The sequence below is a fragment of the Pectinophora gossypiella genome, chromosome 22 (assembly GCF_024362695.1).
Source record: "Pectinophora gossypiella chromosome 22, ilPecGoss1.1, whole genome shotgun sequence".
Lineage (NCBI taxonomy): Eukaryota > Metazoa > Arthropoda > Insecta > Lepidoptera > Gelechiidae > Pectinophora > Pectinophora gossypiella.
The window spans coordinates 11,105,248-11,121,475 of NC_065425.1; the positions used below are offsets into that span (position 1 = coordinate 11,105,248).

The window sequence follows — 16,228 nt, forward strand, 5'->3', positions numbered from 1 at the left end:
TTTGATTTATAAGTATTACAAAAAAGTTGTCAAATAACCTAACTTAAAATTACTTAACCTAGAACCCACTCCGTGTCAAACTTGGTCCAAAAGTGCCCATGACACTAGCAGCGTTACCGCGCTGGATTGCCACGGACAACCTCTGAGCCAAGTAAGACCCGGAGCGGGGGTCAAAGCCCTGCTCTCTTAGGCGACGGCCCACGTCCTTAACGAATTGCTTCGCCTCCTCCCCCCAGCAACCACACAAGCCGTAAGTAAGTCACTAAGAGTCTATCTCCCTCGCACCTGCGCGTTAGGCAGCACACGTTCAGTACAATAAGTAATTTATTATATTTTAATCTTCTTCTTATCAACCTGGATGAGGTTTGTACTCCACCTCACAACCCACACGATAGAAGAAGACATAATATGTAATTTAATTTTTGACGTTCAAAAAGCGCTCACTATGTAAGCCAATTTTGAAGAATAAATATTTTTTAATTTTGGGAAAACGTAAGAGTGACTTTATGTGTGTGTGCGTGTGTGTATGTGTGTGTGTGACCGTGACCACTATTAACGGAACAAGTACATCCTTCCCAATATTGTATTTCGCACTTGAGAATAAATAATGTACAAGTTAAAGTCCTTCCTGCTCACCATGATTGTTTTAAGAAAAACTCCGTCAACGCGTGTTGTTGCGAAGTATAATCGCGACCCTCACCTTTCTGTGACCTGGCGAGTTCGTTTCCATTGTCATCCGTCATCTCCGTCAGTTTATACAGACGTTGATGTTAATTTATAACGTTGTGTTTTAATAAATACCTACTAGCTGGCTACTCATCAGTATACCGATATTTGTGTAATTATTTATACATACAAACACAAAATCATACCTGTAGTCCTTTAAGGGGTGGGCAGAGCCAAATAGTCATAATATAGTATCTATCTTTCTTTCGTTTTTTTATTAACCGTATGGTAACACCATACGGGTAATTCCATATTATAACGATCCATCGTATCAGAAGCGATACAATCCTTTTGTAGGTGTTTACAACATTCCCGGGTTAAACAGCTGAAGTACCCATAAGTTTTTTTTATAGAAAAGGGTACTTTCTTGGCTACCTAGTTTCCTAAAGACCGTAAGTAAGGTACAGTCATGAGCAATATAATGTACCCACTTTAGGACTCTGTCGCACTAACATATTTGACATTTAGTGGGACTTACAGTTCAATTTGTCAAAAAAGTTAATGTGACATGGTACCATAGTAGGTATACATAATGCTCGTGACCGTACATGGAACAAGCATAGTAGTAAGTTACCCCTTGCGGTTGATTGAGGGGAGGCCTATGCCCAACAGTGGGACGTATGTAGGCTGTTTGTCTTATGTTCATGTATGGAAGTATTAAAGTATATTATGGCAGGAATGGGTACACCCCCCAAAACCTTTTGTTTCGCCGTCCGAGAGACCTCCGCCAGGTCTTGGTTTGCCTTGGCTTACCTGGAAGTCTGGACTCAAGTGGGCCGAAATAAGGACAATTTGTTCAGGTTTCTTGGATGGCTCGGACTTACAGTGCAAGTGCAGCACTGTTCTCCAAACGATGGAACATGTTACATCGTGTCCTGCGTGCCCGAACACCTGCACGCAGGAGGATCTGATGAGCGCTGCAGATAGCGCCATACTTGTTTCCAAGTTTTGGGCCGATACTATTTAGTTTGCCATCGACACGATAAGATAGAGTATTAAAGCAGAGCCATTTTATAGATCACATTTTACGATTAATCTGGCCAAGTAGCTGATGCTATATCTGTAATAAGTCACGTCAGAATAAATTTGACGGAACGTATGACAATGAAAACGTACCATGGTATAAATGAATATTAAAATACCTTGCTATGAACCGGGAAACTTGTCATTGTCACTTCATTGATCCAAGAATACTATACAACAAAAATTAATGTTTAAATACATAATAAAATCATCATGGAGTCACATATTTTTAAGAGACATATTCATGGTTTAAATGTTGGTTTGAGAAACCCAGGTTATTTACATAAGATAAGCTCACGACTATATCCCAATTGGGGTGGTCAGGAGTCAGGGGTACAACCATCGCAAGAGCCGCGTTAGGCCAACGTGATAGATGGTGAGCCGTATCGCCGTCTATACTTAATGGTTTATTTTATTTCATTTATTATCTTCGGGGAGCTAAAAAGTTTCATTTACAAATGATTATAAAAGTAGTTAGTAGAAGGCCAATTACGTACTTCTACATATAGTTTGGACGAGTAGTATGTATCATACATTGACCTAGGTCTACCAACCATTGCCCAATGGCTCAAATTAGCTTCCAAACGTTTTTTCGATTCTGCTCCGCACCACCCAAATCCCCTGGTAGTTGCGGCTTCCGAATACATCCCGCTTAGGGACGGTACTGAAAAGTATCGGCGTCCGAAGGACGTAATATACGATCCCGACGACCCGATTACTCTAGCCATAGAGGCAGCCAATCAGCTCGCGACACCAAACACTTCAGGACCCCGATACCGACCCCGCCGGCGTGGTCGTCGATTTCCCTCGTTCAGCGCTTATCGCTATCGACCCACTAGGGTCGATTAATTCTTTCAAATATTTTTCCTCACAGACGACGCCCTGACCCGAGGTTCGCGCCCAATGGCCACCCTCAGGCCTGTTGTCTTAAACGTTGTACCGGGTGAGAGCCTTCAGCGCTCCCCATTTGTCCGGCCAAGTAGTTAATGCCATCTGCGGCAAATCTACAATAAGTCACAAAAAAAAATATATGTATCATATAAATAAACGATACAAAACGAGTGATATTCTTCCTTAATAAATATATTAAATATATATTATAATTTTATTTCATTTTTATTGTATTTTTTTTTTCTATGTGTAATAAATGTTTCTTGTCTGTTATCCATGTAAAAAGGTTAAACGAAGAAAAATATGTACAGAGCCATCTGTGTTGCTTTGGAATATAGCCTGGAAAGTCGCTCATTGAAGGAGAAAGGGCGTAGAAGTTAGCCGTAAAGCTAGCGTAACAAATAGGATGCCCTCACGTTCAACAGGCCGTGAACAATTAGTATGGCATCACCTATGCTGCCTGTGTTGTGTTTAGTCTAGACTATACTTGCGACATCTACTGATCGTAAAGAGAAAAATACGTACATACATACATAAACTCACGCCTATTTCCCACCGGGGTAAGCAGAGACTACTTATAGAATTCCATTTGCTTCGATCCTGACACACTTCTCTTGCTTCCTCCATATTCATCAATCTCTTCATACACGCACGCCGGTTCAGAGTAGAAGAAAAATAAATACTTAAATCGAAAAAAATCTGACTCGGACGGGATTTGAACCCGCAGCTCTTGTCAGGCCGAGACGAGCGTGTTAACCATTTAGATAACCCACCCATTGTTTGTGCTCTCTTATGTAAGTAAGTTGTTTTGTTTTCTACAGGGTGTTAGTGACATCGTAACATATACTCAGGGGGATGATAGAAGGTATCCCTAGTAGGTATCCGAATCTCAACCTTAAAGTTGTAATCTTAATTCTAAAGTCTGATAATGGGTCACGGTAATGGGTACTACTACATAAATAAAATAAATAACATACATCTATCTACACTTATACACATAAGTATAAACATATAGCAAGCTAATCAGTAGTGCACTACGTTTCTAACGAACACATTAACTTATAATTAACACACACACACACACACACACACACACACACACACAAACACACACATATTCGTACTATCACTAAAAATTGTAACATAAGTTAAGATTCACTTTCTTTGTATTATTTCTTTATTTTTTCTTTTTTATTATTTAATGTCTCACTCTTATCCTAATCTTACAAATATTCACTTGTTTACTACGGAAGAGCGTTGGCTCCTAACACAGGCTTTTATGCTTAAAAGGAGTCATCAACCCTAACTTAGAATTTACTTGGTAAAGTGAAATAAAAATATTTTCATTTTTCATTTTCATTTTCATTTCATGATTGATACCTTCTGAGTCGGAAAATTCATGTTTTTTTTGTGTCTTTTTAAATTATTTTTAGTTCCATACTTTTGCGACAGAAAATTCCAGGTGATATCAACTCAGAATCATCGTCTGAATCATCCCACTCAGTATTCGTTACGATGTCACTTACACTGTATTTCTTACTATGGAGTCCCTATACAATACCGTTTCAAAGCAATCTAGCGTGGTGGACATGGAAGTCCTTAAATAGGCTCTGGACACAGGTAATCTCTGCAGGTGGGGATATCTGGTTGACGGTTGCGATGAGTGCGAGTGTGGAGTATCACCACAAACTATGGCTTACCTTTTGTGCTGTCTTAAGTGCCCTAACACCTGCACTATGAAAGACCTTCACAAAGCCACTGACAATGCCGTAAGCGTGGCCAATTATTGGTCAGCAAAAATTTAATATCGATCGCCATCGACTCGCAAAGAAGAAGAATTGTTTCTTTACACCACTGGCGGTTCTTCTACTGTCCTTGCGAAATTCTTCGATCTATGTATCGTCCTTTAGCCGACGCCGGCACCATCAATTTCGCATGAACAGGAGATGGATCCGGTCGTGTAATGGTTAACACGCTCGTTCCGGCTTGAAATCTTCTTCTATCGTGTGGGTTGTGAGGTGAATTACCAACATCATCAACCCTAATGTCAGGGTTACTATTGAGCCGCCAAAGGCCCCTGACATGACTCATATAACGACTACGTACTTACATCAGTAAGTAGTAACCGGGACCAACGGCTTCCGAAGCACGGAGGAGCTCGAGATGAAAACTTTTTTTTTGTGGTCACCCATCCCTATGACCGGCCTTTGCGAAAGTTGCTTAACTTCAACAAACGCAGACCGAGCGCGTTTACCGCTGCGCCACCGAGCTCCTCGTATAGTAGTATTATCATACTTGATATCGATATCTTCAACTGTAGTATACCATCAGTGAAGCGGAAATTGGCAAAAAGATATTAGTTGGTTGGGAGTATCATGCGTTGTAATTACGTGATCGCAGGCATTTTTCTGCTTGCAGATTTCTATCCCGGGCATTGTGGGAGACTGGTTGATTTTTTCGTGAAATGTGTTTGCTATGTTTGTATAGGCACCTAGTTTATTTTGCTATCTATTGTTGCTGTATGACCAACATAATACCGAAGTCTATCTGTGGAAACCTATAATTGGCTCTTTTGTGATTTATATTTATGTTTATACTATTTGATGTAGCTGTTGGTTTTCCTATAAATAAATAAAAAATAAAAAAATAAAAAAATACATATATAAACAGCATATACATGTCCCACTGCTGGGCACAGGCCTCCCCTCAATCAACCGGAGGGGGTATGGAGCGTACTGCTGCACGCTGAACCACTGCGGGTTGGTGGAGGTGTTTGGACTAGTAGATCGGGACTAACGGCTTAGCGTGCCTTCGGAAGCATGGAATCATCTTACTTTTTCACTCAATCAGGTGATTCAAGGCTGTAATGTCCCCAAACAAAGGACAGTCTCTCAAAGTGATTTCGACAATGTCCTCCTCTTCCTCGTGATCTCCAGATCATGAGCCCAATGCTCTAACCGCTAGACCACGGAGGCTGTTGAGTAGCATTATCATAGAATATTTTTTTTAGACGTGGCTTATTGCATATTAGGTGCTGTAGGCATTAACTACTTGGGCTATCACACGGTACAAAATTTAAGACAACAGGTCTGAGGGTTCCCTACCCAGTTGGGCACTAAATTCGGGTCAGGGCGTCGTCTAAGAATACATTTAGAAAAAATAATATATCCTAGAACCTTAGACCTAACAACCTTGTGATCTTATTTATGCAGTGTCGAAATATCGGGAGTCTCATATTCTTACTTTAAACGCGGTAAGAACCCGTTATTATGTGTTTTAATTATGATAATAACCGCGTAAACTTAAAACAATCTATTCTAGAGTCAGATTAATTTGTCTCGATATAAATTTTCTCTTTGTACGTAAGCTAGTTTTGTGACGTTCATTAGCATAGTGGTGTATCAGTCGAGGTTAGAAAGATCGATTTTAATTTCAACCAGTTAATTTATTACTTTACAAGAACCTGATTGGACTTTTGCAGCTTATCGTACCGCCGATTACCCCAGTTGATATCCAGTTGTTCAGTTGAGTTGGTTTCCCCAATGTATTTTATTTCATGTATTTTATTTTACTTTTATTATTAATATTAATTTTATTTTATTTAATATGATATTGATAATTTTAATTTTATTTGATTTTATATAATTTAATTTTAATTTTAATAATGGAATCTAATCTAATAAAATAATAATGTACTTATAATTATGGGTATTAATCTGAAATAAATAATTTGAATTTGAATTTCATATAGTCGTGAACTTACGTTATGTCCGCGTTGTGCTCAAACTAACAACCTAGTGTGATTTCTTACTATTATGAGGATGTATATTAGAATATTTACTTTACTGCTCATTTCAATGACTTAAAATGATACACTATATAAACATGTGTCACTTTGAATTTTAAGGAAAATGAAAACTCCGTGATATTTGTGGTTTAGCGTGTTGTAAAAATAAACATAACTCGGAAAAATGTAATCTAATCTGAATAGTAAATAAAAACATTATTCAACCAGGAAAATTTTAAAATATCTTAGAAGTTTAGAGTTGGGTAGGTGTTGAGTGTTGTTATTATTACTAACGGCTTCCGTGGTCCAGTGGTTGATCGTTGGGCTCAAGAACCGAAGGCCCCGGGTTCGAATCCCGGTGGGGACATATCACAAAAATCACTTTGTGATCCCTAGTTCGGTTAGGACATTACAGGCTGATCACCTGATTGTCCGAAAGTAAGGTAAGGGTGTTCCGTGCTTCGGAAGGCAAGTTACGTAACTGATGTAAGTGAGTAATCGTTACATGAGCCATGTCAGGGGCCTTTTGCGGCTCAGTAATAACCCTGACACCAGGGTTGATGAGGTTGGTGTTGCACCTCACAACCCACACGATAAGAAGTAGAAGGGCGACGGGTGTACTAATCCTTCTGATAGGACACGTGATTTGTTTTGTACTGATTTGTGATTGTAGCAGCTGACATATATTTGGACAAATCTACAATAACTCACGCAATTCAAATTCAAATCTATTTATTTTGGAATAATTACATCCATGCAATACTCAAAAAACAACCTACTTCCTGGTTTTAAAAAAAAACGTCTAAAAAATTGGCTAGTTGATATGGAATTTTATGACTTGAATGAATATTTTCAACAACAATGATATTTAAAATTGACAAATGTTTATAATGTGACTAATTATTAGGTACTTACTTAATTCCTTGATGCTTAATACTGACATTATTTTTAATATTGTACGTCCGACATGGACATGCTGTTGAGACAATTTCATAATGTTTGACATCTGCATGTATGTACCTACACAGCTTCTCAATAAATGTTTCTTGTTTCTTGTTACTCAGTTCCTCTTGGGATGGATGTACCCACTGACTACCCCATCTAATGTATTTTTATTTTATTTATTTATTTATTTGGTCAACCAACGGCAAGTACACTGATACATGGTTACAGTTTGCAGTTAATACATATAAAAAACTAAGCGCCTCGCCACTTACAGGTGGACACAACATGCATTAATACTTTAGGTACCTACTTAATTACAATATTAAATTAGAGCTAGAAAAAGTAACAACTTCAATGATTAAAAAGTATCTGTTATAGATAAAACAGTCTTTTTGATTCGAGGAACAGATGTGAAGAAGATATCTATTTTATCTGCATACAATTCGTAAGTAGTAAACAACCGAACCAACGAATAGTGTTGTTTAAGATTTGTGCGACATCTAGGAAGCGAGAACAACTTTTTTATGTAGATAGTGTCGTGAGCTAAGCTTAGGTATATTGTTAAATGTCTACCTACTAATATTTATCTTTTTATATTTTCAGGTAAGTCGAGCATTGCAATGGAAGAATGTGCATCGAGTGGTATGTTATCTTAATAGAAAGTATCCTCCATGCTTCAGTAAGCACGGTAATAAATTGTCCTGGTTATTCTGTCTTATTATCAATATTCATAAAATCTCTACCTCTCTTCTTCTTGCCTCTCACTTTGAGGTCGCAGGTTCGGATCCAGCACAGGCCTAAACTAATGATTGTCGAATTTGTTTACGAATTCATGTTTGGATCATAAATGCGGTGAAGGAAAACATCGTAAGGAAACCCACTATTTTAAGGAAACACAATATTTTTACTTATTTGTTATTTACTTACATAATTTCACGACTGTGTGACCTAGCCTGTATTGGGCTGGTTTTCCCTTCGCGGGTTGGAAGGTCAGACAGGTAGTCGCTTCTGTAAAAATCGGACCTGTCAAATCTTCAGGTCAAACTGTCAAACATTGGGAAAACACGTGACTTACTTTATCGTAATATCACAGGTTCGAAACCTAGCTCGGGCTTTAAACTTCGACTTTACGAGTTGGAATAGATACTTGGATCACAGTTGATTGATAAATAATAATAAAAAATGAAATAAAAATCATTTTATTTTTCTCCAGTATTTTACAATATATTATATATTTTTTATTATATATTTTTTTTTATTTTATATTGTATATATTTTTTTTTATTGAAGGGAAGAGAGGAAGGGGTAGACCTAGGATAACATTTATGAAACAAATAAAAGAGAAGGTGCAGGTCGTGTCGTATCGGGAGGTGAAGGTTTTGGCGGGAAGAAGAGAGGAATGGCGGTTACTCCACCGACAAGAGCGCAGCTCTTAAATAGAGAGAGAGATTTTACAATACCGACATTATGGACCTCCCAGTAAGCAATTTAATATGCTCGTGTCGGGAGTGACCACGCTGCTTCCGAGGGTTACAACATATACATACTTTTAAACTTAAAAATAAAGTAAAGTGAAAAGAAAAACAAAAAGTGAAATGAAAACAATGGATGCATTATCAACTATTTCAAACAGCAGGCTTTTTTTTCGGCTATTTTACTTTTTTGTGAATTATAACATGAATGTGTGTATTATTTATGTGAGATGATGTGTATGCAAGGGTGTGTGTTTGTGTGTATGTGTGTATGATTTGATAAGACGTGGTTTCCGAGATTTGTGGTCGGTTAATAGCCATGGGCTCCTACTATTCATGATAATTAAACATGGCTGGCAAAAATATGGGCGCGATGATGTTATGTGTACGGTCACGAGTACTAATATGTATACACTTTGGAACCATGTCACATTAACTTTTTTGACAAATTAAACTAAGTCTCATTAAATGTCAAATATGATAGTGCGACAGGGTTCTAAAGTGGGTACAACAATCACTGTCAGTCATCAGTCAGTCAGTGTGTGATCAGTTGACTGGTTGGTGGGCAGTGGTTTCCCTCTTACCTTCCGCCTCGCAGTACTCTGTCTGACGCAAGTGGGATGGCGCCCAGAGTGGTCTATTACAAAGCCATACTAGGACTCCTGTCCTCCGCCTCCGAATAGTACTGACAGATACAACGCACACAGATAAATAAAAAAAGAATTTTTCAAATCGGTCCAGGCGTCATCAGGAAAAATACATAAAAAAGGAACCCGAAGAATTGAGAACCTCCTCTTTTTTGAAGTCGGTTAATTACTAAACTACTAACTTATTTATTTGTTTATTAGTAATATTAGCTGATATATGAAAGTCATGTGCCGGTTAACTTAACTGCGAAGGTTAAGTAAGAGGCACATAACTCGTAATTTTTGGCTCAGAACATTTAAGTAAAGCGACTAAATTATAAATCATATATTTTGTTGGGTTCTGTATATTTTGTATATTATAAATAATATAATTATGACAAAAAAATGGACAAAAAAAAAACAAACAAAAGACAAAATAAACAACAAATACAAACAAATATATTTATTATTTGTGTAATATTAATAAATAATAAGTAAATAAAATAATAATAATAATATATATTTTAACAAAAAAAATGATTTATGCTTGACGTTACGTGTTGTAGATTACTGGTACATGGCTGAGCTGCCAAAGGCTCCCGGCATGGCCCTCATTGAACGGTTTTACACATTTTATCACGCGGAACCCCAAATATCCTCAAGTGGGATGGAACTGGTTTCGCCGTCCTTGCAGCCACTGTTGGACTTTACTCTCTCGTTTTATTTTTAAATATCTCTATTTAAATACTAATACGTGAAGAAAATATGAATTAAAAATGAAGTTTATTTATTTTATTTTATTTATTTGTTGCATGTCACATGGTGGCTTACAGTTCTTATAAGTAAATAGTGTACAAACATGCGACACCCTGTAAGGGCACCGCAAAAGTATTCCAACAATAACTTAAAACTAAAAAAAAATATAAATATTTTTTATATAACTAAACTTAAGGTTCATCATATCCATCTTAGGACTTCGTATCAACAGTGGCTGCAAGTTGTCTTTGATTACTTGTGGCTCTGCCCACCCCATTTGGGATTACGGGCGTGAGTTTATGTATGTGTATGTATGTAACTAAACTTACTTTAGAATTTGGAAATTATATATACTACCTACTTATACTATTATTATTATTATTATTTTTAAGTACTTATCAGTAACTAAACTTTATTTTATATATGTAGATAACAATAAAGTTTGACCATATCATTAAAGTACGCGATGTCCATACTATGTGGTGTAATACAAATGCAAATACTCGATTAATTTCTTAGGCTTAAAATTAATTACATACATAAACAGCCTATATACGTCCCACTGCTGGGCACAGACCTCCCCTCAATCAACCGGAGGGGGATCATACTCCACCACGCTGCTCCAATGCGGGTTGGTGGAGGTGTTATTACTATCGATATGGAAAATTGTACAATTACGTTGATTCATCGATTATAATACTTTTCAATCAAGTATTAAGTATAATCGACACCAGCGCCAAGTTGTCATGTTGTTCACTACCTATTATTATAGAATAAGAAATAATACTACGTATAGAACGGCAACTCTCCGCTCCCCACCTGCGGCTGAGCTAGGTTTACCTCACCCCCCTCGGTCTCACTTTAGTCACACACACAGATGCGCGTGTACGATAACGTCAATGTGTAGTGTCTGTGTTAAACGAGGTGTTTTGTATGAAGTGTCCCGGTTGTGCTATCTTCTTCTATCGTGTGGGTTGTGAGGTGAATTACCAACCCCATCAACCCTGGTGTCAGAGTTATTATTGAGCCGCCAAAGGCCCCTGACATGGCTCATGTAACGACTACTTACTTACATCAGTAAGTAATAACCGGGACCAACGGCCTCACGTGCCTTCGAAGCACGGATCATCTTACTATTTGGACAATCAGGTGATCAGTCTGTAATGTCCTAACCAAACGAGGGAACACAGGGTGATTTTTGTGATATGTCCCCACCGGGATTCGAACCCGGGACCTTCGGATTGTGAGCTCGACACTCAACCATTGGACCACGGGGGCCGCTAAGTAAGTACGTATAAGTTGAACTGAATTTTCTCTTTTTAGTAAGGTATACCGTATCAATTAAGATAAGTTGCATCAGCATAATTATGTACCTAAGTACAAAGCAAAAGAAACGTTTTTGTTTTACATAACAGTTATAACGGTGGACCCAAAGGCATAATATTATCACTTACTTATATCATACTAGCTGTTACCCGTAACTTTGTTCACGTGAAAATTTCATACAAGCTTTGCCACCGCATTTTACGATCTTAGGAGTCGAATTTTGCAAAATTCCGGTTTGGTGAGCAACTGCGTCCTAAAAGGAACACCCATGAAAAAATTGAGACACCTAGCGTTTGTAGTTTATGAGATTTCGTGATGAGTGAGTCAGTCAGTGACTTTACAATACAAATACACTTTATTGCACCAAATCTTCCGAATACACTCCGCTTAGGGACGCTACTGAAAAGTATCGGCGTCCGAAGGATTACCGATTACTCTAGCCATAGAGGCAGCCAATCAGCTCGCGACACCAAACACTTCAGAACCCCGATACCGACCCCGCCGGCGTGGTCGACGATTTCTCTCATTCAGCGCTTATCGCTATCGAACCACTAGGGTCGATTAATTCTTTCAAATATTTTTCCTCCCTGAGCCGAGGTTCGCGCCCAACTGGGCACCCTCATGCCTGTTGTCTTAAACGTTGTACCGGGTGAGAGCCTTTAGCGCTCCCCATTTGTCCGGCCAAGTAGTTAATGCCATCTTCGGCAAAAATATAATAAGTCAGGCCAAAAAAAAATATTGCACCAAAATAAAAATAAATACTTACAAAAAGACTCTTAACTAAGTAAATGGCAAATGGCGGCCTTATCGCTTAGCGATTAGTTTTTTTTTTTTGAGGACTTTTCTTTGTCTTTTCTTTTCGTTCGATAGAGCGAAGTGGAAGAGAAGTATGAAGAAGACAGACCCCACCATCAGATGGGAAAAATAAATGCCAAGGAGAGAGAGAGAGGATCTATACTTAGAGTCTTCTTCTATCGTGTGGGTTGTGAGGTGCATTACCAACCTCATCAACCCTGGTTACTGTTGAGCCGTCAAAGACCCCTGACATAACTCATGTAACGACTAGGTACTTACATCAGTAAGTAGTAACTGGGACAAATGGCAGATGGCTAGAAATTGAAGATATCAGGCCTAAGGGTGCCCGGCTGGGGGGAACCTCGGGTCAGGGCGTCAAGAAAGAATAATTCAAATCTAGTGGGCCGATAACGATGAGCGCTGAATGAGGAAAATCGTCAACCACGCCGCGCGCCGGCGGGGTCGGTATGGGGAATTGATCGCGGCTAAATAGTAATCCTGACAACCCTGATGAGGTCGGTCATTGACCTAACCACATGAGAGAAAAGGAAGATTAGCCTATTGACATCAAGTCACGTGATATTAAACGTGTTGGCTTCAATTGAAAATGATTTTCATATATTTCCTTCATGCCTTGACCTCTAGTAGTGCAGTTTTTAATTTAGATAATGAAAGATTCAGAAAATATACTTAAAATGCAATTATATTTTTGGGTTAATTTAGTGATAATTTCGTTAAATCTTAATCCGTTTGGTAATTTCAAGCTGTTATATTTAAAATCCAATTAAAAGCCGCTAATGGATGCCTATTTGTTTAGTTCCTTGTTTCTAGGAATATAAAGATGGTCTTCTATCGTGTGGGTTGTGATGTGGATAACCAACCTGAGCAACCCTGGAAATGGCTTACGTACTATAACATAATAAAAGCTCACAGCTATACAGGGTGTTAGTGACATCGTAACGAATACTCAGAGGGATGATTCAGACCATGATTCTGAGTTAATATCAAGTGGAAATTTCTGTCGCAAAATTCATGTTATTTTTTTTTTAGTTTTTTTAAATTATTTTCTATTCTATACTTTTGCGATGGAAAATTGCACTTGATATTAACTCAGAATAATCAGCTGAATCATCCCTCTCAGTATTCGTTACGATGTCACTTACACCCCATACAAGTACATACAGTAGCCATACAAATAGGTATGGGTGTTAGTGACACTGTAACGAATACTGAAGGGGATGATTCAGACCATGATTCTGAGTCGATATAAAGTGGAATTTCCTGTCGAAGAAGTCATGAAAATTTTAGAGCTTATTTAAATTATTTTCCGTTCCATACTTTTGCGACGGAAAATTCCACTTGATATCAACTCAGAATTATGGCCTGAATCATCCTTCAAAGTTTTCGTTACGATGTCACTAACACCCTGTATAGGTTAGTCAGAGTAACATCCATCGCAAGATGAACTAAGTACCCACCGGCCTTTCTGTCAGACCAACGTGATAAGTGGAGAGTCGGATCGCCGTCTATAACGGTCGTACCAACTGTCTTAGTGAAAAATGCTCTTAAGATAATAACTCATTGGCGCAAGTCCGGTATCGGGATTCGAACCGGCGCTTCCCGTTTGAGAAGCAAGCTGGAGTCAGTCAGTGAGAAAAGGACAGTTTTATTTAAAGTAAAGAGGAGCTCGGTGGCGCAGCGGTAAACGCGCTCGGTCTGCGATTGTTGAAGTTAAGCAACTTTCGCCAAGGCCGGTCATAGGATGGGTGACCACAAAAAAAAAGTTTTCATCTCGAGCTACTCCGTGCTTCGGAAGGCACGTTAAACTGTTGGTCCCGGCTGCATTAGCTGTCGTTAATAACCATCAATCCGCACTGGGCCCGCGTGATGGTTTAATGCCCGATCACCCTATCCATCCATAGGGAAGACCCGTGCCCCAGCAGTGGGGACGTTAATGGGCTGATGATGATGATTTAAAGTCAAACCTGTCAATGAAATCTGAATATTATGGCTGGCGGTGGTTCTATAGTCTCTGCTTACCCCGGTGGGAAATAAGCGTGAGTTTATGTATGTATGTGGAAGGTCAAAGGACATCGTAATTTTTTGTGTCTTTACGAATATACCTACCTACATATATTTATGTTCATTTTTTTTTTTATATTCGACGCCTTGACGCTTTACGCAAGTGTCATGGAATAACCTTTGGCCCTGACGTCACAATTCTAAGATCTAAGTTGACATTGAATCATGGAATCGTCCATTAGAATTCCAACGAAGCCTTTTTGCGTGAGCCATTAATTAACAAACAGTATCAGTTTTATATGTGTACAGGTTGTTGAGGCAACGAAAAAACCCGGGCTAGCGTTGCCGAAACCACTTGCGTCACAATCGAGTAGGACTGGCCAGTAAGTAAGACGCTTTGAACGCAGCGACACTGGCCTCCTTGTAAAAAAAAAGAATTGTAAGCGAAAACGGAACGCAGCCGACTCACCAGTCAGCTACAATCCGCGCGCCAAAACGCACGCTCGCGCGCCGCCATTGCAAAATCGCGCCATTTTGAAAGTTCGAATATTTATTTTTCAAATTAAAAAGTGCATAGGTGTGTTTTTCGAGCGTATTATAGTGTTTTGTTATTGTGTTGTGTTGTTAGTGGGTACATGACACTAGGAAGCTGACTAAAGGCCACCAAGATGCTTATAACGTAAGTTTTTAATGATCCACAGCCGTGATTAGAATTGTAATTAATAAATTGTATTGGCCATACGCAGAGTTCCTGATCGATGTCGTTTATTACTGGTATTTGGTGTAATAAGTCGCATATTATATATTGATTACAAAACAATGTTAATTGTTAGGTATGAAACGTATTATTTAAAAAACTTATTCAGCAAGTTTTTATTCTATATTTTTCCGCAATAAAACTAGAACAAAAGAGCTGTTTAATGTTTTCAACCTTCTTTAAGGACGAAAATAGGTACTTTTTTATAATTCTCCTTAAATACAAGAGTTACCTATATCAGCATGACGAAAGTTCTTTAAAAATAAATTATAATTATCTACTTTTCGCGTTTTCAATCTTTAAAAATGAATTATCTTGAAATAGGTACTTAAAGGCCGAATTTATACTGACGACCTCTACATTAACTTATAAAGACTTAATAAGTACCTTCGTAATCTTAAATTCAACATGGCGTACCTATATGAGAACGAAAAAACCCTCCTTTTAAAGATAATTAGGTATCTAAAAACATCCTTATGATTACATTTATGTGGTATCTATTAGTCTACAAAACTACCTACCTGCTTTCATATATCTCTACATTAAATAATTTAATAGCTTAGTTTGAATACTTCTAATATGTCCTGACTGCACACGCAGATGAAACTGCGTGACATTACATACATCAAAGGAAAACCTGTAGCCAAATTTGGTATTTGCGTCAAAAGATAAATATCTTGAACTCTATCGTGAAGTGTTACTTAAGAGTCCATCGTTTGTAAATACATTTTTCAAATAAAACACATACGGTTTGACTTTTTTTACGTCATGCTCGATATGATACTCGCTTGGATCATTTTAAATATTTCTATTCATCCTATTCTAGACTCTACATCATCATGGTCCTTATCGTTTGTCCCGTTTTACACCGTCCGCTGCCTCCATGGCCTCCGTGGTCCACTGGTTGAGCGTTGTGCTCACGATCCGGAGGTCTCGGGTTCAAATCCCGGTGGGGACATTACACAAAAATCACTTTGTAATCTCTAGTTTGGTTAGGACATTACAGGCTGATCACCTGATCCATGCTTCGTAAGGCACGTTAAGCTGTTGGTCCCAGTTATTTCTTACTGATGTAAGTAAGTAGTCGTTACATGAGCCAAGT

General features: G+C 38.3%; 1 protein-coding gene across 2 annotated transcripts in view; it reads left to right on the forward strand.

The window, feature by feature from the left end:
- Nucleotides 1-16,228, forward strand: part of LOC126377023 (ABC transporter G family member 23) — a 129,024-nt gene that overhangs the window by 32,105 nt on the left and 80,691 nt on the right. Inside the window, exon 1 of one of the 2 annotated variants that reach the window (XM_050024631.1) lies at nt 14,772-15,048. The exons of the other annotated variant lie outside the window; for it this stretch is intronic. Within the exon in view, the coding sequence (XP_049880588.1) occupies nt 15,038-15,048 (11 nt within the window). The 5' untranslated portion in view covers nt 14,772-15,037. Of the gene's footprint in view, nt 1-14,771; nt 15,049-16,228 lie in introns of those variants that run through there. 2 annotated transcript variants of the gene reach the window in all.